At 30.6% G+C, this 24,500-nt stretch overlaps 2 protein-coding genes and 1 pseudogene across 2 annotated transcripts; 2 read left to right on the top strand and 1 right to left on the bottom strand.

The window, feature by feature from the left end:
• The first annotated feature begins 9,770 nt into the window (after positions 1-9,770).
• Positions 9,771-10,761, top strand: LOC107168721 (uncharacterized; annotated as a pseudogene).
• Positions 10,762-11,022: 261 nt separating this feature from the next.
• Positions 11,023-12,270, bottom strand: LOC149061226 (uncharacterized). The gene is made up of 3 exons (XM_089230885.1): positions 12,264-12,270; positions 11,898-12,167; positions 11,023-11,813 (listed from the first exon to the last, which is right to left on the bottom strand). Exons 1-3 carry the CDS (start codon positions 12,268-12,270, stop codon positions 11,023-11,025), a joined length of 1,068 nt encoding a protein of 355 aa, XP_089087011.1.
• Positions 12,271-20,838: 8,568 nt separating this feature from the next.
• Positions 20,839-21,462, top strand: LOC149061225 (uncharacterized). The gene has a single exon (XM_089230884.1). It carries the CDS (start codon positions 20,839-20,841, stop codon positions 21,460-21,462), a length of 624 nt encoding a protein of 207 aa, XP_089087010.1.
• Positions 21,463-24,500: the final 3,038 nt, after the last annotated feature.

Genomic DNA, 24,500 nt, shown 5'->3' with positions numbered 1-24,500 from the left:
TGTGGGTGCCTGGTCCTAGGCCCAACACGGACCCACAACCGACGCAGCACATATATACCTCGTCCAGCATCTCATATAGATCCCACAAGTGACGAGGGCGACAAACCTCAGCCACACCTCGTCCGAACACGTCTCCCTGACAAGATCGATAAAGCGTTGTCTGAACGCATGCAGAGGAGTCGTGTCGTTGGGTGAGAGAATCTGCTCTTCGCCATCGATGTCAGCACAGTCGGCGTCGAGGTTTGGCAGATCATTGCCCAGCATGTCGTCATTTTCTGCCGCAACGCCACTCGATTCGGAGTTACTGCTGGGGGCCGGAGAAGGGGCTTGCGGCCGCCAAAGCTCCGGATGCCTGATTCCCTTGCCTATCGGTGGCTAGAATGACTGCAGTGGCTAAAAATGTATAGTTTTTTTTTTAACTCACTTAGTGTGGATGCAGTTGCTGAAACTTTTGGAGTATTTATTGCTGTTTGCTCTTCCTGAATTTCTGGTGCAGGATCTATAGGTCTGTCAAAGTACAACAAAGCGCTGTGGCTACGCTTGCAAATACGACAGCCATAAATAGAGTTACATACAGTTGCTTCATGCTTCGGAGCAAAACAGTTGATATATATTCTTGAATCTCGAATCATTGTAACACGTTCTCCTACTGCTAGATTTTTAAATTTACTACATGCGTATAGCTTATATATTTCGGAGCAACAGATACATTTAACATCTTTGGTGATTAAAGCTGCTAGTCCTTTCTTGGTGGCTCCATGATTAGACTTCTTCAAATTTGAATCACTCGTTATATATTTCGACCCCTGATGTTTTGCACTAGAATACATTGTTTCAGAGCTCTAAAATGCGATACAACGACTTGAAATAAAATCTTCAAGCTCGACATATGTTGGTAAATTTATATTTATCGACGCAATTGCCATTCGTGACTCGTAGTCTGGTCTATTTTTCGTAGAATAATTGTTACGAGCCATGCATCCCAATGTTCAATCGGCTGGCGCAACGACTCAAGTGCAGCGATATGAGTTGGAACACAGGAATGTAGCTTCTGTAGTTTGCTCGCTGAAGCGACTTCTTCTCGTAGTGCATCGAGAATAGCACGAATATGCGACTGTATCAACAAATTTTTATCGTATCGCTGCTGTAGTCTCTTTATAGCTACATCATAGTTAGCTTCCGTAATTGGTATCTCCTTGATAATGTCCAATGCTGGACCATTTAATGCCGATCGAAGGTAAGAGAATTTCTGAGCCAACGGGTAACTGTCATCATTATGAACCATTGCCTTATAAAGGTCAAAGAAAGATTCCCACTCTTGTATATTATCGTCAAATTTCGGTAGCGCAATAGGGGCTAGCCGCACTCGTTGCAAATGCGAAGCATTAACATTTAACGAATTGTTACTCAAGGACGAGTATGAGACTTTTCTAAGTTAATAATTTCTTGCATTTCCGACCGAACAGTTTAATAATCGTATTAGTCCAGTATTAATCGACATTGTATCTCATTAAACTTCCTGTTGATATGTGGCAATTCTTCCTGCCTGAACTCCACTAACGTAATAGGTTGCTTTCTCGGATTGAACTTCCTAACAAAGTTCCGAGCTCTGGTTAAAGAAGCTCTTATGACCCCTCTTTAGGTCAACTAAACATTTTTGATCACTCTCTTCTAGAACCATTATTATAATGTAAATTCAAATCAAATACTGCAGAGATACTTCATTTGGTTTACGAAAAATTAAATAATACATATAAATCCTTATTATAATAAAATTATAATATATGTCACGGAATATTAAATTGATCAGCAATGTCGTAATTAAATAATGATAGTATTATTACAGAAATCGGTTGTACACGATTTTACTCGATCAAAATATCGCAATTAGATAATGATAATTATAGTAATAATATTACGTGCATATATTGATCACGTCGGGGTCACCAAAATGAATGCGCCGGTAACGTTAACAATAATAGAACGTGCACCCGTCACCGCATATACTTCGTACGCTAATATAGGTTAGGTTACTCACTACTCACACACCGACCGTCCTGTTTAAAGGTGTGTATGTGTATAGTGACTCAAAGGAAGTGGACGTGGTCACCGAGCAAGACCAGAGAATGCTAGTGTGTGGTGGATGTGGGAGTGTGGTGTGTAGACAAATAACTAATAGGGAATAAAATGGTAACAGAGTTACTGTATAATACACAATATCAATAATAATAATTTTTACAAATATATAAAAATCACAGCAACACCATTGGTATAAAAATATAATAATTTGGCCCTTCTGGCCTAACAGAGTAAAGTATAGTTAAAAGCTTGACTCTTATGGCACAATAATGATAAATATGACAACAATATAATAATAATAATACAAAAAACTCACAGATATGTGCTCGGCTGGCCAGCTGCTACCTGTCCTATATATGGATAATAATAATAATTACAACATACGACAGGTACACACACTGTATTGAAATAATAATAAGAAAATAATATACACTGGCGATTCGCACCTTACAATAAATATATAATATTTTTGCGCATGCCGGTGCAGCTTGGACAACTTATGATACAATGTATATAAAGTTGTCGATTCGCGACGTAATATAGCGGTTGGCAATTCGCGCCCAAACAATTATAAAAAGCGGCGATTGGCGCCCGTACCAGTACCGTTCCTATGGGGGTGGGGGAAGCGGTGCGACTGCACCGGGCCTCGCGCTTGTGCGGAGCCCCACAAATTATGTAATACGATTATCACTTTATTCTATAAATAAACATAATACTATTATCCTAGTATTACGCGAATTGTGATATGTTTGGCCGTAGTTATCGACGAAAATCAAGTCGGTTCCAATTATTATTATACATACTTATACAGTTACACGCATGCACCTGTATTACTTATGAAATTGTTTATCGTTAACGGCGATCGATGACAGTAAACAATATAGCTATAGCCTACAATGTAGGCCCTACATCATATTATGATGATAATATTTTGAGTTTGTAATTTATTATTAACGAGAACTACGAAGATAATCTTGATACAACCTACAAAAGTCTACTCAGTACTCGGGCAACGCGCGTCATTTACTACGAGACACTCAACAAGTTAATGACGAATACGGCTCAATTTACCAATATTATTTTGTTCGACATAGGGACATCGCTTCGTTAATAATCAGGTACCTATTTATTATTGTCTATTTCAAATTTTAATTACTCGTATATTTTTGAATACGGATTACGGAATAAGTATCTGTACAATATTTTAATATGTTACCTTGATATTATACGAACGTATGTCCCCGATAGTGAGACACGCATAGAAAAAAGATTAAATAGAAAGGCAACTCCCACACAACGTTTTGATACAAGGTTCTATACTAGCGCTCCCCGTGTTTGTCTCCATAGATAATATATACATGGATAGGACATCCCTATACCTATTGTACACGGTATAGTGTGAGCAAAGAGTCTACTAGTTACCATAATGGTTATATGCGGTTACAGATACTGGTTAGTTTAGGTTACGTTTAGAAGTCATCCAGTCAGCACTAATTATAAACAACATTCTACATTTCTATGGAATAAAATTAAAAATAGTATATTTAAATATAGAATACTATTTGATGCTGATAGTTGCGAGGAAAATTATTCAGTTATACTCATAGAGACCAATTAACAAATTTAATAATATATAAATACTTGGACATTAAAATGTTTCACGAAATCAAAAAAGGAATGAACAATTAAAAATAAGGTCGAAGTACACCAAATTAATTTTATTTAAACACCAATAAAAATTCACGTACCTATTTTAACTTTTGATTATTTTGTATTAGAAATATCTGTATTCTGTAACCATTTTTATTTTAATGAATTATTTTTAGTTATTACTTATTACATAATATTATTATTATTTTTTTTTTTTGCTATATTTGTCATGATATACAAGAGCATTTTTTATTATTGGATCAGTTGTATTACATTTTTCACCTTTACTTAGTATTCGGTTGATATGATTTATATAAGAATGAATTAGCAAATTAGTTGTTGTCTTTATAAATATTTCAGTTAAATCATGATAAGGACAAGTTAAATAGTTAAGTGGTAAATACTGAACAAGTGATTCATTAAGATATTTTTTAAGATTACTCTTGAACACAAATTTATTGAAATTAAAATTAAACATTTATATAATGTAACTAAAAATATTCATAGCTTCTTCATTAGGATATTGTAAGTTACAGTCTTCATACATACGGGCTTGAATAACCATATGTTCTTTCAAAACTGCATCCGATTTCTGTAGTCATACAATGATTGCAATTTTTGGTGATTTTTTTCATAACCCAGCCAGTGACATATGCTCTGCTATTTGAATTTATTGAATCATATAGTGGTTGATTAGGAACTGGAGTTTCTAATTTAATGATTGTAACTTCAGTATCCTCTAGAGGATGAATACCAGTTAGGTTATCATTAAATAAAAATTCCTTTAAATTGTCCAATGCTCCATCGCAGTCATCATTTTCACAATTGGATCCAATTGAATGACTCGACGTAAGGTTATCAATAACTAATGACTTGAAGGAAGAGATAAAATTTGCGCAAGTTGGTTTTATATTGCGCACACCGTGACTTCTAATAGAACCAAAAATTTTTTCTATTGGATCCTGGTTGAAGTTCCGCAAAAGTGTAAGTTTGAAACCATCTTTAAGGAGGCGTTTACAAAGTATTTGTAATCCTTCTATAGTTCTTATCCAATTTATAACAGATAGCACTCGTTTTTTGGTTTTGGTTTCATATTTCATACTTTCTAGTACAATTAATGCTTTTTTCCAAAATTCCCAAAGTTGAGAATTGGCCGTCACTGCACTACGTAAGTCTTTTCCAACAGATGGTTTGATAGTGTTTCCATTAGCGCTATCAAACAGATTATCAATGAACAAACATAGATATCCGGTATCTTCTGGTGATTTGAAATCGCTTAGAGTTGATTGACGATATACTTAGTCGTGCCATAAGTTCTGTCCCTTATACAAAGGTGTATACTTAATAAATGAAATAAAACAAATATAAAAAAACTGATGTTATTTATTCTTTATTAACTTAGTAACTAAAATAAATAAATACTATTCAAAATGTCCACCATTTGCATTTATACACTTCTTCAAACGATCTGGCCACTCGTCTATGACAGCACGCACCACTTCTAACGGTATTGAGGCAGCCGATTTTACCAAATCGGCTTTTAATGATTCGATATTTCGATGGGGCTTATAGCAGGCCTTCTCCTCTAAAATATTCCACAATCTGTAGTCCAGAAGGATTGAGGTCTGGACTTCCCGAGGGCCAATCTTGAGCGGCGATAAATTTAGGTAAATTGACGTCTAACCAGCGTTGTGTGGTTTTTGCTTTATGTGCAGGCGCTGAATCCTGCTGAAAGGTCCAGTTCTTTCCTACAAACAAAGTATCACTTAAAGGCTTCACTACCTTTTCTAAAATATCATTTTGGTAGTTAACCGCACGTGTTTTGACTCCCTGCTCACAGAAATGCAGTTGAGTAACACCCTCATATGACACTCCCCACCAAACCATCACCGAGGCTGGATGATGTCCTCTTTCTACTCTTTGAATTTTTTCAGCAGCTTCCCGAGAGTTGTGAGCATAAACTCTATCATTTTGACGGTTAAATTTTTCTTCTACAGTAAAAAGTTTTTCATCTGTAAACAGTATCTGTCTGTGGCCATTTTTTGCGTACCGCTTAAGTAACTTCTTCGCTCTTGTCGTTCTAATTTGACGTAAAGCGTCTGTCAACCGCTGACCGGTGCTTCTTCGATAAGCACTAAGACCAAGGTCTTCTTTAATTATTCGTGACATGGTTCTTGGTGGAATTTTCATTTCTCTAGCCATGATTTTTTGCTTGCGAAGTGGATTTCTGCGAATCCTCTGTGCGACAGCTTTGACTGCTGCATTTGTTCTTATTTCACGTGGACGTCCACTTCTTGGCTTGTCATCTATAGTGTTGAACTCGTTGAACCGTTTTATGGTCCGATAAACAATCAGGATATATATGGTTGTCAGTAAGTTTGGGTGCTAAGCGATCACTTCCGGTACTTATATGTTTGTCTAGCTCATAAAATTGTACTATGTCCTGCCAGGATGCTATTTTTATTTTATTTTCATAGACGTAATGGAGGTCTTTTGATACAAGGTTGTTTCTTAGACCTTTTAACAAATGAGGCACATCATATAGAGGTATGATTTCTTGATTTTCAATTTTAAAACCAAATGCTCTGTTTTCTTTACCTTCTTTAATATATTTTTCATTGGTTTCTTTAAATAGCCGATTAATTGCAGCAACATTAGTTGGAGCTTGGTCACAAATTGTTGATACAACAGTAAGGCCAGTTGATTGAACAACCTTTATAATATTTTTAATTATAATTGACAAATTGGTACTATCCATGGTACCATTTGTTAAATAAAAAGAAATTGGTTGTTTGTACTTTTTGCGAGAACATCTTATCATAAAAATTAGAGCTTTGTCTGCAAAATCCGACGAACGATGTGATCCACCCAAATCCTTGAATCCAATCACCTTGGCATGTCTATCAGTGTATTGTAATGATGCAGACAAAGCAATCTCATCAAAAACAATAGAACAATATCGATCAAACTTTTTCAATTTTTTAACAGCTAATTTAAGATGTTCAAAAATATGGTCGTTAATACCAGCCTCAAATGGAATTTTTTTTAGTATATCAAATAGACTTTCGAGAAGGTAATGCAAACGTTTTTGCTAGTACTCTATGTGCTTTACCACTTTGCTTGTATAATGATAAAGCAAATACTTTATCTTCAATTGTAAATCGGCGACCACGAGGTTTTTGAGGTTGCATCCGAATTTGAGATTGTATAAAGTTTTGAGTGGATTGATTTAATCTACTCATTGATTTCCCGTAGGCTTGGATGTGACGTTCAGCTTTCAAGATGCGCTGTTTTGTAGTTAGACAACGGTTATTTAGTACCAAAGTGCGTTGTTGTATCTTTTAGCAACATGATACAATAAATTTTTTCTAGGAGTTAAATGTTTAACTCTGGAGATGCTTATTTCTGCCAATGTACCTTTTGCTTCATTTAAAAACTCATTTAGATTGAGTGATTCTTGAAGAAGATTAGGTGTTTTAAAATTTATGTCATCAGTCGGAGTAATTAGTTCATGTCAATTGTTGAGTTTAACAGCTCTAAACTCTGTTCAATTGACATGTCAATGACGTTGCAAGAAACTGAAAAAAAAATAAAAATAAAATATTAGTTATAGTTGAATAATACTACTCAAACCAGTCAAACCTAACTATTAATTTATTCTTAACACAATTCATAAGTAACAGTATGATATGCATATTAAAATAATGCAGTATGTCCAGAATTAAATTAATAATAGGTACCACCGATACACTGATAAATTATTATAAAAGGTTTAAGTTATTACCATCTGAACGATTCATATCGATAGAAATGTTCATAGAAGTAGATTACTCAGGATGATCCTCAACTTCAGTGTCAGAAATATTGCAACCAACTAAAAAATATTTATTAAATTAATTGTTAGTTTTATTTTTTTATTTTTTTTTTATTATCTTTCAGTTTACACTATTATAGCTCAACAATTATAATATAATATTAGCAAATAATTATTAGTTAATACATATTATAATATACAATTTTATGTTTACAGCCTATAAACTACGTTAAAAATTGGTGTTTCATAACAATAAATTAATATTTTACTAAATATTTAACTAGTAAGCAACAATTATTGCATGCACATTATTTCAATTTCAAGTTAAAAACTAACATATCAATATAAATTAATATCCTTAAACTCAAAATACTATATCATGCAATTAAGCCTATAATTGAGTTATAATACATCTTCCACATATAACTCAACAATATCATAAACTATGTGCTATAATCAAACCCTGATTAGTAACATTCAATCATGCTAAATAGCTATACATTAATTAGGATTACATTTACTCATTTAATTAATAGATTTTGGTTAGGATAACACAATTAGCTGTAGACAAATAATCTCTTCTAACTTGTTTAGAAAAGAACATTTTAAATAGCTAATTGCTAATACCCAGTTTAAAAAGATTATAAGGCGAAGACAGCTCAAAATAATTGATGTGTTAACAACAATTTAAGGAATCTTCAGTTACATTCTTATAATCAACAGTAATTATTTCTATTGAAAAAAAACAATTAGATACCTATAATAATATAAAAAATCGGTACTCCCAGGTTATCTTGACTATCTTATTTTTTGATTAAAAAATTAAGTTAACTATTTACATTTATTATGTATTGATAATAAATTATATATAATTGTCACAAAAACATATTTTATTTAAAGTAGGTATTTATACTTTTATAATATACTATAGACTAACGACAGTAGGTATAATATAATATTAGTTTGGTGTTTTGACTTTATTAGTTTTTTTTAATGATATATCAAATATTAGATAGTCTTGAAAATATTTTGGTAATCAACATAACCCGGAAGTTCCAAAACATCTATGCTTATTTTACTGTTATTCATTGAGCATTAAACACTATATGAATTACAATAAAAATTAATCTTGTACAAAATATTTAAATACTTGGAATATTAGAATATGAGAATAATGTTTTACCTGGAAGATTAAGAGTAGGAATAGAACCATGAATAAGTTTTTTTAAACCTGGGGTGCTACAGCTGGCGTCAAAGTGTTTCTCACAAACTATGTAAGAATTGAATATCTGTAATGCCGATTTGTTTAATAAATTATTGTTTCCTGACTTTTGTACCCATACACTACAAGTCTCCTCGTCCTTAGGAAAATGATGTCGTATGACGTGTTTATCGGTGTATTTTGTATCACATCCAATTACGACACAATTGTTGGAAGGCATATCTACTTATTATTATTTAAAAAAAAACTACTAATAAATAAACAAACGATCACGGAACAATGTAAAATTGTAAAACACACAAATAGCGAAACAATATGATTGAACGGATCAGAGAAAAAAAGTCAAAAAAATCGCGTGTTGCACAGACGGTGTTTTTCACTTGACAAAACAGCCAAACACAAACGTGTACATTTAAAAAACAAAAAATTTATTAGATGACGTATACATGTACGCATAGATAGTGTCGCAATAGAAAGGGAATATTAGATGTTTAGTTATGTTGGTATGCCGCGGGTCTCAAACTTAGCATCAGATCTACCGCATTGAGTTACCCCCTCTGGATACACGCGACACACATGGTATAACGTACAAATACACATTACCAGGGCTCGTAAATTCATGCCCTAAAAATTGGAAAAATATGCATTAAAATATACTCTAACATTTTTTAATTATGCGCTTAAAATATGCATAATGTAAAAAAATCATAAGCAAATATTGAAATAATAAGATATATTTATTAATTTTAAAAGTATTTTTTTTTTTTACTTTTATTTACATTTATACAATATGTAACTCTCAATGTATACAATACATACACCTAGTAGAATTCAAAATGTTGCCATCTTTATCAATCTTAATTATCCATGGATTATATACAAATTTTTTCCCATGTTAGAATTACTTATCAAAATCATTCTTATCTGAATTTTAAAAACATGATTGATAGGTAATATTTTTTTCACAGGCATTTATATTATTTACGCTTCGTATATTTCTGTATCATGTCGTCTAGAGATCGGGATAGGTTTAGAAGTTATCCGTCAGGAAGTGCAAAAAGGCAGAAAAAAACTTAAGGGAAAAAAGTTTAAATAAACTACGTGGATCTTTAAACAAAATCGTTACATCATCTTTAAATTCTACCCAATCGCTTCAAAATGCATCGACAGAGTATAGTCAAAGCAGTATTAATGATAATCATCCAGCTTTAGAAGTAGATGTTTCTGAAAAAATAAATGAAAATCATGAATTTGATTTTTAATTATAGAAATAGACAACGAAGTTGAAATTAATAAATTACAAACCGAAAGTAAAAGTAGCGGTAATGCTTTTATTAAAAATACAATAAATGACTACGATATGACAGATATTGGTTGTTGGCCCGAAATAATAAATAATGATTTTAGAAAAGATTTTGTACAACTTGGACCAATACAAGTTAAAAGCTATAATTTTCCTCAATCTGAAATAAATGGTGAGCTAAGACGTTTTAATCCAACATTATATGACAAACGTTTAGACAACGGTGATGTTAGTAAACGAAACTGGCTAGTATATTCAAAATATAAGGATAGAGCTTTCTGTTTTTGTTGTAAACTTTTTGACTCTAATTCTACTGGTAATTTAAGCAAGGGCGGTATAAACGATTGGCGACATATTGGGGAGAGACTTAAATCTCACGAAACCACGATTCTAACTTCCTTAAAGTCTTGGATTGAATTAAAACAAAGAATATCACAAGTAAATACTATAGATAAACTTCATCTAACTAAACTAAACGCGGATAAACATTGGCATGATGTTATTACACGAATACTAGCAGTAATCCATTTTTTGGCAAAAAACTGTATTGCATTCAGGGGTTCTAATGATGTTTTATATCAAAATAGTAATGGAAATGTTCTTAGTGCTATTGAAATGCCAATTTTAATCCTGTTATACAAAAACACGCAGGGGCGTTCCGAGGCTTCCCTATTTGGGGGGTTATCAGTTTGAAAAATTGCCAACTACAATAATATCACGAGAAAAAAATGTAGTAATACTTATGTTTTTATGTATGAGTAAAATGCTAATACAAAACAAATGTACGTATTCAAATACTTTATTAAATTTGTATATAGTTATCATCATTATAATTTATATAAAAAACAAAAACATATATATTTAGTATACAATTTATATTAATATTATTATACATAGTCAGTAGTCACACAATTTCTAATTATTATTTATTAATACTAAACACTAGTCTGTAGCTCATATTTTCACACGCCGGTGTTTGAGGAGAGACCATTTGTCAACGATTTCCCGAATATTTATTTTATCTACAATATCTCGAGCTGAAAATAGTACCAATAAAGAATCAAGTCTCTCGTCACTCATTGTCGTGCGTAAGTGGTTGTAAACTAATTTCAAATGACTAAAAGAACGTTCACTGGATGCAGATGACACTGGTGATGTTAGTACTAGCTTTACAATGCGAAATGCTCGTGGTATAACATTTCTTAACACGCATGCTTTTTTTAAAATATCATCAAATGTTTTACACTCCTTGGAAGCATCTAATAAGATTTGAATTTCAGAGTGTAAACATTCTGGCTCATCCAAAAGTATTTCCGGACATAATTTTATCATAGCCTCAATCATATCTATTGTGCAGTTTTTCCTGTCTGTCGGTATACGGAAGGGTTCTTGAAAAGGTTGTAATAATGTAACCATACTTTGAAGGTGCTTGTTGACAGTCGATGTAAAAACATCCAAAAGAATTTTGAATTCTTTGCGATAAAATTGAGAAAAGTCAATCACGGCAGCAGTCTCAGGATTTTCGTCTATTTTCTTTGGTTTGAGTCGACGTCGATGATGTTTATTAAAATCTTTTTCAGGCTCTACATTACAATTCTTTGCAAAGGTTGCAGCACTTTCCACTAATGCATCAATCTTTTTTTCGTCATTTATTTCTTCAAAAGATTTTACTGTACTTTCAATTAATTGCATAGCGTCAATTATATTTAATTTTTCTGCTTCCAGTAACTTAGTAATATTTTTTACTTTAAACATAATATTTAAAAAAAAATATAAGGTACAAATAAAATCGAAATCTAACATTTTTTTATGCAGTGCCATCGCAGAACCCTTGGTATTAGAATCAAAATCTTTTGATGACTTCATATCTTCCAAAACATGTACCACATTCTCATAGCTAACGGAAACCGCTTTGATAGATTCTGCCCGTGCTGTCCACCGGGTTTTAGACAAATTTTTTAACTGTAGCGAATTCTCAACACTCTTTAGATCCTCCTCTAAACGTTGGTGTCTAGATGTACTTCCCGAAAAAAACACATATAAACTTTCAAGCGTACCGAAAAATTCTTTTATTAATGTACTTGCATTGCAGGCTGATTCTATAAAAATATTAATTCTGTGAGCTTGGCAAGGAATATACGGAATATTTTTTTGACACATTTCTGACAATTTTCGTTGCGTTCCGTTATACTTACCGGACATATTACTTGCGAAATCATAACTTTGGAAAATAATTTTATCGACTGGTAATCCTAATGAGTTAAACACACTAAAAATTTTTTCCGCTAATGCTACGCCCATTTTTTTTAGTAAGAACAACATCCATTTTTAAAAGACGTTCGTTTGGTACAAGCATACCATTTTTTTCGCTAATATAACGTATGTTGATTGTGAGACGATCATGGTGCGTTAAGTCAGGTGTTGTATCTGCAATTACTGAGTAGAATTCAGCATTTTTAATTTCTTTGATCAACATATCACGTGTTTTTGTACCAAGTAGGTTGATAAATTCATTTTGAGAATGCACCCCCAAATAAGTTACTCGATGAAGTCGTTTTTCAGTTTCTTCTAACCATTTGGCCATAATTGGGGAATGCCGAGCTAATAAATTTACCATTTGACAAAAATTACCATTATCGTTATCTAAATCACTCCCATGACCTCTAAAGGCTAATCATTGCCTAGCTAAAGTCCGGGCAACATCAATTAGTATTTCTAATACTATTTTATGATACTCTTTTAGTTCTTCTTCTCTTATATTCTGGTTTCAAAGGTTTTTGTCAAGAAGAACATTCACGTGACTTTTTTTATCCAAAAAATGACAGTAATCAAACATTGCTGCTTGATGCGATTGTGAGGTAAAATGTTCAATAAGTTTTCCTTTTTTTTTGGTTCCACGACTTTTGAAAAGCAAAATGCTGCATCCTTCTCAATGCTGTATTCCAACATAGGAAAATCTCTATACCATGTAGGATTGAAACGTCGTTGTTTATTCAAAGCTATAGATTCATTTGCTGGGAAAACAGGCTCTTTTGGCTGAAAGGGTCCGAGAGATATCAAGTATAGTCGGTCTTGCTGCGAAAGGACGTCTTTTTTTCGTTTCCCTGGGTCATGGTGAATAAATTCATTTTCGGTAACAACCCAATAAACATATAAACTTTAAATAGAACATTAATTAAAACTAAAAAAAACAACATTAAACATTGAACTAACCATTTAATACTCATTAAATTGTATTTTAATAAACATTTATAAACCTTACACCAAACATCATTTGAACCAATTTTTAAGATTTAATAATACGTTAAACTGCAAGGTTTAATTCAACATTACACCACAATTTTATCAAAAACATTGCATTCCTATGCTTAGTTCAACATTATATTATACATGTTAAATCCAACATCACACCAAAATGTTTTAAGGAATATTGCATTTCTATGTTGAATTCAACATTAATAAATTCATCAAGCTATAAACAACATTGCATTTTTAGGTTAAATACCAATATTAGTTTAAATCTGTGATTTTACTTATACATATTTTTTAAATAAAATACATACACATTTTAATAACAGAAAAGGCGCTTTATTCAAAATTAAAAGTAAAATATTTAATACAGATAGGTATATAGGTAATTGTTTTTTTAATGGCACTACACTATTGCTGCATTTTCTAATTTTCGTTTTAAGCGAAATGGTGCTTGAATAAGCATATACTTAATAGCATCGTCAATCTCCTCTTGCCTTACAATACCTTTGAACTTTGACATTTTTTTGGTGGCTTCTAAAATGAATAACATTAAAATTATTATTATACTATTATTTAATAAATTTAAAATCTAAAGTTTACCATCAATTAATTTATAGAAACCCAAAGACTGAAAACATTTTCTTGATGTTAATTTTCTTCCAGCAAATGAGAATTGTTGCAACAATTTGTCATCAAAAAGTTGTAACATCATTTTCTTTACTGATGAACCAACATTTTCCCCACCAATATTGTTAGATAGATCTCGTACCTAAATTAATTTATAAAATGTAGTTCATACATTATAATAAAATAGTTTTAAAAATATAATTTAAATAAAATATTAACATAATATTATTAAGAACAACAATATAATATATTATCACTCACTATTTTTTTGCGGTATTCACTGTCTAATAAAATTTGATCTTCTATTTTATTAAGATCATCTAGATTTCCTATGGGGAACAAATCAGCCATAGGATTGTAATCAATAATAGTACTATCTCCATTTGAAAAAATTTGTTTACTTGCTTGATCTTCAAGCATTTTGATGATAACATCTTGTTTTTCTTCAATTGTTCGTAGTATGAATTTGAAAATTAGCTGTTTTCTCATTATTGTTTTAAGAATATCATCTGTAAAATAAGATCAATTTCTAGTTGAATATAATATATATATAACTACTATAATACCTACTTACATAATAATAAAATATAATATACTATAATATTATTAAAGAAATTTAAAATGTGTAAAAGTAGGAACTATAATAATTTAATATTAATAATAATATTAGGTACCATTTAAAGCTGTTGAATGAACTTTTTTCTTGAATAATGCCTGACTTTTGATTTTTTTGAAGGGAGAGTTATTTTGATTTAATTTTGAAGATTTTGCTGAAGTCAAACGAACAGGAGTCATACATAAAGCATTATTAGCTGAAAAAAAATTTTTACTTTAAAAATAAACAATATTTAATATACACAATACCCACAGTTTGGTTATTTTAATAGGTACTATAATTGTAATAAATATTATATTATACAATTTTAACACATTTCACAATTCACACACACATATGGTAAATATGTACCATTTAAAGGTATTCAAATACTACCAAATAATAAAACATATAATAAAATACTCACAGAATATATCAGGTGATATCATTGGTTCATCAATATTTTCAATATAATTACAATTATTAGTATTCAATAATGGTGTACCAGTGTCTTTTTCAGAATTGATTGAGTCGCCTAACAAAAATAATGGGAAATATACAAATTACAATTATAATACATACAATTTTTTATAGATCAGTATTTAAATCAATTACAAAATTTTAAAATGTAATATTTTGCATATTTATAAGGGAAACTTTAGTGAGTATTTCATATTAACAAAAGTATAAATATAAAATATTATTAAAGAAAGTTAGTGGAAAGTATGAATGTGGAATGTTAGCAATTTTGAGTATTTTATGTTTTAATAATAAATATATTTACTAAAAATTTAGGTGAATTCAGAATAGTGCCTAGATATAATATAAATATAAATTACAAAAACTATTTTATTAAATTAGAATATATTAAGAGATAAATAATACATCATAATTGCGTATTGTCTATAGTTAATATTGTTCGATGACAATTCAGGTAGACATTTGAGATTCCAGAGTGCACAAAGTGTGTCGTAGACACTAGATTGTAATCAGGGCTTAAAGTGGGAAAAAATTCCAGGGGGGACTAACGTCTCCATATAGTTTTAAGCGTTCCATATATTGTTTTATGTATAATGTCTAATGCACATAGACATATTATAGTAGATACATGTAATTTTTAAACAGTGATTGTGTAACATACTCATCCAACATTCCCACTTTTAAGTTTAAACCTTGAATAATGATAAAATTTGTAATTTATTTTATGAACAATTTAAATCACAAATAATACTACATTTTTAAAAATAATTAATGTTTTACACAAATTTAATATTGTTTCTCATGATATTAAGTTGTAAGAAGTGGTTTTTTTAAGAAAACTAAAGAAATCAACCTGACCAAAAATATTTATATCATAAAATGTTGGGTTTTTAGTGCTTTAAATTATACAAAATAAAATTTAAATTCTATACATGGTGGGATAAGTATGCTTATAAAATCACACTTTACCTATATATCTATATATATTATATATATTAATAAGAAAGTATGAATTTCAATTTTACATTATTTAATAAAGAGCTATTTTAAAATAAAACAATTATAAATATTTAAATAGGAACATAAATTATATTTTCTTTAACATGAATTCATAAAAATTATAAATGTAACATACCAACATAGAAAATATACATATTAACTATATTATTATACTTATGCATTTAAGAGTAAAATAAGTTATAATAACTATTAATATATATAGTAAGGTAATGTAAGAACATAAATTAAATTTTCTTTTGCACTTGGTTGCTTTAACATTAAATAATAAAAATAAAAACTAACAAACATAATAATAATCAAGTAAGTTTTTTAATTAAACATTTAAACAATTCCATATTGAGTTATAAGGATTAGATTCATTTTCATCTTTTTTGGCTCTTTTTAAACAATTTGTTTCTGTAGCAGAACGTTTTCCTCTCATAATCCATGACTTCACAAATGATTTAGGATCAAATTTTTCTAGAGGTGGCCCAACACAATGAATGAAAATTAGTGAAGACAAATGACTTGATGTTAATGTACTCCTTATAGGACTTACAATTACATTCATTGAGCTAAAGGTACGTTCACACTCCGAAGAAGATATTGCAATAGAGTTAATTACAGTCATTAAAGGTTTAATATCAATATTAACTTTTTTATTTTCTTTGAACTCACGAAAACCTCGAACAGATAAAACTTGATCAATTTGAAACACCTGTGATAAACGTCGAATATTTTCATCGCCATACTGAAATATCCATATTATCTGGCCAATTTTCTGGGGAAAAGACTTCTAAATCTTCAATTAAATTTTTGAAATTAACTTGATATTCATTATTAACTTCCCTCGATGACACATTACTAGCTTGTGTTGTCATAAGTCTTTGTTTCATATTATTACTTAAACTTGTAAAAAATTGTCCCATTTGTACTTTTATAACTGATGTTTTAGAATATTATTATTATATAGAATTTGAATGTTTTTGAATTCTTTGTTTTCACAAGCAGAAATTGCTTCTTGACTTTTTGGACCTGGTATACTAGCCATGGACTCTAAAACTCGAATTGTACGCTGAATAGATTTATGAGCAGCAGGTAATGTCATATCTCTTTTTTGTAATTGTATTGATAAGTCTGATAGTTCAATTAATGCATCATATAACACACCAAGATTATGTACAAAATTATTCGAAGTGAGTATATTTTTTAACCCATTATATTTTGCTCTTTCTCTTGAGTCTCTACATGTGTCAGTAGATGCATAAGAAAAATGTTTGAATAAAGCTTCATAATTATTCCAAACAGCTTTCACTGTACTCTGACTTGAAGCAACCCATCGAATAGTGAAAATCTTACCGATCGTTAATAGTTGTTTCTCCAATGAAGCAGCACATTCACGTAATTCACTTGTATTCTTAGGAGACATATGGTATGTTGCATAAAGTTTTTCAATAAAACTCTGAAATTGATTTAGTCCACTTACTTCTTTTAAAGTATCGTTAACTGCCAACTCTAGGCGGTGGTTACAACAGTGCCAAGTTATTATATTTGGAAAATCATTTTTTAATAGAGTACCGACACCAGATTTCCGTCCCAACATATTAGATGCTCCATCACTAACAAAAGCAATTAAGTTTTTTTTTAAAAACTCAAAATTAATCCCATACTTTTCAAGTGCTTGCAACATTGAACCTTTTACAGATATAGCTGAGGTATTATTCAGTTCAACAATATCAAAAAAGAATGTATTTATTTCACCTAATTCACCAATAGCACAGCGCAAACAAACAACCAACATCGACTTCTTGCTTAAAGTTGTTGATTCATCAACTAAAATACATAATTTTGTTTCATTTTCTGTAATGCATTTAGCTAATTTTTTTCTCATCTCAAAGGCAATATTATCAATTATTTGTGTACATGATACATTAGTTTGAAGAATTCTACCAAGATCAACTCCATTAATAACTTGTAAGTCAACTAATTTTGGCATATCAGTATATGGGCGTTGATTTTTAGAAATTAAATAGGCTGTTCTAAATATTTTTTGTGTTTGGTCTGATTCAGATAATACCATTTCAGATAATTTTTCATCCATTATATTTTTTTTACTTTCATCAACAATCTTTTGAGCATTTAAATGTGAAATTGAAAGCTTGTGTTTTGATATTTTTTTTCTTAAATCAGTCTGTTTATTTTTTAAATTTAAACCAGTTGGAGAAATTTCTGCATTTGACCACTCAGTTGCTATATGTGAACCTGTTTGCTTAAGCAAATTTAGAGTTACATCTCTACAAAATGTACAACCAATTTTTTTTTCTTTAAAATACATCCAAGGATAAGTTTCAGTAAAATAATGAATTTGTTTGGTGTCCCAGCAATCAGGATAAGAATTATTATCTATATAATTAGTAGATTTAGTAACAAGAATTGTGGATGAGGTTGATAAGTCAATATTTGATTTAAATGTACTGGTAGCAGTTTGTTCTTTGCTAGTAGGAACTTTATGTGTAGGTAAATCATTCTTTGGAATTTTGGAGAAGTTATACTTCAAAAGACTCATAATGTCTACACAAAACAATATATGAAAATTAAAAAATAAATATTCTTTAAAAATAATTTAACTTAAATAAGATTAAATTTACCTGTTAGCCGTAACTTCTTAGTTCTTTTTATAACAAATTATTTAAATAGATAATTAAAATATAGTTAACATTAAAAACTTTTTCAATAAAACTACTTAAAACGATAAAGGTTAAGTAGGTACATACTACAACACACTACATTAAATGCTGTCAATAATAATATTTTGTTAGTACAACAATATAATTATTATTATAATGATCTTTTGATTTTCGAATATTTTTATGTATAGTTATAAATAAACTTATAAATTATACAGTGTATGCATTGGTCAGAACAGTAAACAATCCGAACGCGTACCTCACCTCACGTACGTGGCTATAAATTGCTATAAACGTTTTCATCGGGTTGGCCCTAACATCATATTAGTAAACGTTTTTGTGTTTTTCGAATAAGTGATAACAATTTCTTAATAGGTAATCACTAATCACGGTTGTAACTTGTAATCTCAACGGAATTATCGGAATTCTGAATTATATTGATTATATAATGTTTGGATATAATTGATTATTGAAGAATTTGAAGCGTTCCGACTTAGGCCGGGCGCACATTGAGACGCAGGCGACGCAGCACAGTGTAGGGCGACGCAGGGTAGGAAAAACTGCGCTACCTAAGTGAGCGCATATTACTATGCAGTTCTGACGTTTCACCGCCTAATATCAGTCACGAGCATGAGCGTGAGCGATAGTATGATGGCCGAAAATTTAATAAATTTAAGTTCTGAATCAGATTCTGATGACGAATTTGATGAACTTATTTTGTTATATTCGTTAACTAAACAAAAAAAAACGTGGAAAAGTAATTTTATGAAAAAAAGACAAAGTCACGGTGAATTCAATTTGTCGTCGGAATTTTCTGACAAACAATTTTTGAACTACTTTCGCCTGGACCGAAATCAATTTAATGAAGTTCTTCATTTAATACGAGATACTATTTATTCATTTGGATGTAATGCTCAAAAGCCGATTGAACCCGAAGAAAAACTGGCAGTCTTTTTAAGGTAAGTTTTTTAAAATGAATTTGAAGTTTTAACAATAAAATTATAATAAACAATAATTACATTATTACTATACAATAAGGCCTAAGCATTGCAATTTTGTAAATTTTATTTTAACAACAAAGTAAAGAACCCAAAATAAAAACACGATCCTTTAGTTAATGATTTTATGTTATATTAATATGGTAAATCATATTTATTAATCTTCTGAAGTAAATTAAAAAAATTATTCTGTATAAGTCAATACTTAATATTATAATATTAGATAACTAGAAATAATAACTTGATGTAATAAAATTAAAAAAAATTATTCTGTATAAGTATTTATATAATGAACAATATCATCTTGGTTCTCAACATTTTCAGAAACTGAACTGTCGCGAGAAGTACTTGCACATGAACTTTCTCCGTATGACCACGTAGAAAAAGACTGAGGTTGACTGTAGATATTTTGTTGTATCTGTTGTGAGTGAAGTTCTTGAAAAGCATTATTTTGTTGAGAATTCAAAAGATCAGACTCTACTTGCGAAACAACTTCAAATAATTTATTTTTTATAGTAAGTTGAGACGCTGGTGGCATTTTATAAGTAGTTTGGTACATGGACATAAAGAAATGGTAAAGCGGATCATTTGGAGTTTTGAGGTCTACCAATTTTTGGCGTTCAATAGATCTTTCTTTGGCTCGTTGTTCGCGATTCGCTATAGACTGTTGAATTAAGGTGCCTATATCATTTTTTTTCATTTTTTTCTGTGGTTCTTTGAAAGTAAATTTCCTTCCAGCTGACGAAGGAGTATCTTTTAATTTTTCAACAGAATCTTCTCGTTCCTTGTTGCTGCGCACTTCATTATCTTCTTCCAGTTCATAATTATTCTCCAAGATTGGCGTCTGCTGTGTCTCTAAAATTTGACTAACTTCAGTGTCTGCATTGTCAGATTGTTCATCATCACTGTCAACTATATTGGCACTCGCTTTCTGTTCTCCATGTATGGCAACAAAAACTCCATTTGTTTCTGGAATTTCCACTGTTTAACTGTCTCAGCTCCAGCTCCACTTTTAAACATTTTTTTTTGCCTTCGTAGAGCATCTCTAGATGGCAAACACATTGTGATTAAAAAACCACCCAAAAGCGGAACTTCATTTTATAATTATAAACAAACATTTTCCGTGGTTTTAATGGCAATAGTTGACGCTCACTACAAATTTATTAGTATTGATATAGGTTCTATGGGAAGATTCAGTGATGCAAATATATTTTCGAGTGGTGCGTTAGCAAAAAAACTTAATAAACAAACTTTAAGACTTCCACCACCAGCAGCTTTAACCGATTATGACCAAATATTACCCTATGCTTTTGTAGCAGATGAAGCGTTTCCACTAAGTGAAAATATTATGCGACCTTATCCAAATAGAAGTGTAACAAACAATTTTCAAAATAAAGTTTTTAATTATAGACTTTCTCGAGCACGGCAAACTGTTGAATGCACTTTTGGAATCTTGGCATCACGATTCCGAGTGTTTAGAAGACCTTTTGAAACTAAAATTGAAAGTGTTGATAATGTTGTAAAAGCAGCTTGTGTATTACACAATTTCTTAAGAAATGAAACAATAATTTTAAATAATATGCAAGGCGATAGTAGTGAAAATGAAATGCCGGAAAATCAATTACTGCCATTAACCAACAACAACACTAGAAGTGGATCAAATGCTTTTTGTGTAAGACAAAAGTACACAGATTATTTTAACACAGTGGGAAGCGTACCATGGCAATCGGATAGTGTTTCTAGGGGTAAATACTAACTACTTTTATTTGTAAAAATGTTGATATAATATACACTCTATAAAAACTATTTTATTTGTTTGTAATTTTTTTTTTTTATTATTATAATGTTCTACTAGGTATAAATTAATTTTCCACAATATTATAAACTTTACATTTCTATGAAAAATAAATACGTAAATCTTTACTTGTAATTACTGTTTATTAAGTTCATTATTATTAGTTATTACCTAATATATAATAATTTGGTATTCACAAATCAGTTGTAAAATAAATTAAAATCATCATTCACAATCAAAAAAAAAAAAAGAAATGTAGTATAGTCATACAGAAATTTGTGACAAATATTGTTGATGTATAATATGATGTATATAGGACATAAGTATGTATAATACTATAATGTATAACCATGCGACGAAAGTGAATTTCCTATTTTAAATTGTGTGCGCCTGCTAATCAAATTATAATTAAACCAAGATAATGTTTAAAATTAGATAAAATCAAATCACATAAGTGAGTTTTTGTAAAATATCTTATCTGTACTTGATAAGTTTGTCGACATTTATAGATTTCAATAGTACACCGAACACTTTTCATCGTCTAGACAAATATTCATATTTCATATCTATATTACAATTTATACGTCGAACATTATAGCATGTTAAATGAATAAAAAAAATACCTACGAGTTTTCATAAAAAATATTGACTGATTAATATATATCAGTAAATTTGTTTGATTTTAGTGATATTAGTAATGAAAAAATATTAATTATAATAGTAATATAAATATTATTTTAGGTAATCTAAATCAATTGAATACTAGGTACTTACCATTACTTAATTTAAGTTCACTGGCAATCTTTTCCCATATTTCGTTTTCCAACTTGCCCTTCATATAGTCGGCATGACTAGTGTCAAATAAGACACTGTAATGTCTGACGGCTTCAATTAAAGTTTCTTCCATCGTAATTTTTAAAAAATGATGACTTAATTAACAAGTTTAATTAGTTAAATAAATATCGTAATAGCCAAAGCTCGTGGCACGTGTGCAGTAATCTGTGTCGCGAACACTACGTGACGCAGGCCAACATAGGCACAGCACTGCTCTGCCCTGCCCTGCCTCCCAATATGCGCTAATAAGTTCTAACTAATAGATTACAGAAAACTACGCTGCACTGCCCTACGCTGCGCTGCGTCGCCTGCGTCTCAATGTGCGCCCGGCCTTACTGTTGGCTCGCTATCAGCTCCCTATAATTTTAATAGGGACGACTTTCACGGCTCAGGGAATAGGCAATTAACACGGCATATTGATTGCTGTTCATTAATTTAGTATTAATATTATTTAATAACAAACACTTGCGTTAACAACAATTAATTTTTATTGCAATGTATAATGAGGAAAAATGATGATAATTATGGAATTATAACAGAATATAAAATAAAACAACACAGCCTATATGGCTAACTAATACAATATAAAATACAATTTAGGCCGATATGGCAGAATAATACAATGTGCCTCTTTGGCGGAATCTTACAATTAATAATATGACTATAATAATAATAGTAGTATAAATAAACCTTTAAGGCCCGTCGACCAATATAATAAACTTACCCGTGGTACGTTAAATGGCGGATTTAATCCCACACGACTCGTGCCGGGGACGTAATAATAAATATACAAGAAATAACTACAACCCGCGCACGTGCGACCATTTAGCCGTACCACAAAGACGTACAACACAATATACTAAAAAACAATATTTGCATATGCGCAAACATAACCACGCTAACCAGAAGCAGACAACGCAGACAGGAACTATGGCGAGCATGTACACCCAGAGCAAGAAAACAACTTTAATACAGAAAACGTAGCTATTTTGGCAGAACAAGAAAAACAACTTTAGAATAAAGAAAAACGTGGTTATTTGGCTGCAACAAACGGAGTATAAGGAATACAGAACGGCAGAAAAAACAAGTAACAAGAACAACGAGCAAGCCAAGAGAAGAACAGAACACACACAAAACATATGGAAAGATCGTTGCCTACTTGAGAAGACTAACAGTGTCACCTGCACAACAATACAAAAAAAAATAAGAAATTACCAAGACTAACCACAGTGTAGGTGACACAAAAACATGGAGAGAATTCACAGTAGGATGAAGGCAACATGACCGAACGACGACTAGTAATAGTTATTAATTTCAATATTGGCACAAACACTTACCATACGCATAATTTGTTAAAGTCGTTAAAGGGGACGCTTTTTAACCACCGTTAGAGGTAGGGGGACTGAGTCCCCTTGCGTCCCCCCACTTTAACCCCTGATTGTAATGCAAATAAATATAGGCACTAGCGTTAAAGTAATTAACATTTGTTATGTTCAGTGTTTAATGTACTGGTTATGTTATATGTTTGTAAGATATTGAACAACACACATTCAACATTATTTAAAATTATAACATTAAAATATTTAATAACTTACTAATCATATTAGAAATTGTAGGACAACCATTGCCAATTTCATTTGAGTCATTAAGCGCGTTTTCGCGGAGGTACCGAGAGCAAACAGTTTGGTCAACTTTGCCGATTGTTTAGTGATATGGCATATCAAATTTGTTCATCGCCAAAACGCTATTTTGTCGATTTTAATATTAAAAGTGATAAGTTCACTGGTAAGTGGTAAATGGTAACTGGTATCACCATAATAAAATAAAATTATGGTCAAAATATAAATAAAACAATTATTAATACATTTTTTATGCTCGTAACTTTTAAATTTTAATAATATTAAATATTTAAGTTATTTAACTAAAATTTGAAATTTTATATTTCTTGTAAGGTATTTCCTAATGTTGTCAGTGTATTAAATTCTTTGTTTATATTTATTATTAAATAATTATCTGTTATTAAGTTTTCTATGAAATAATAAGAGCCACGGATCCTTTTAATTTTCTGTTTAATAGTCACAGTGATTTATACTTTAAATGCTCATCTCACATCTAATACAATATTTAACAAATCTAACTAATATTGTTGAGTGACACTATTCGTA

Source organism: Diuraphis noxia, unplaced genomic scaffold (genome assembly GCF_037042655.1).
Source record: "Diuraphis noxia isolate RWA-SAM2 unplaced genomic scaffold, SU_Dnox_SAM2 contig0001, whole genome shotgun sequence".
In the NCBI taxonomy this organism is placed as follows: Eukaryota; Metazoa; Arthropoda; class Insecta; order Hemiptera; family Aphididae; genus Diuraphis; species Diuraphis noxia.
The sequence above is the reverse complement of the archived record's forward strand: the minus strand, read 5'-3'. Positions and strand labels throughout refer to the sequence as shown.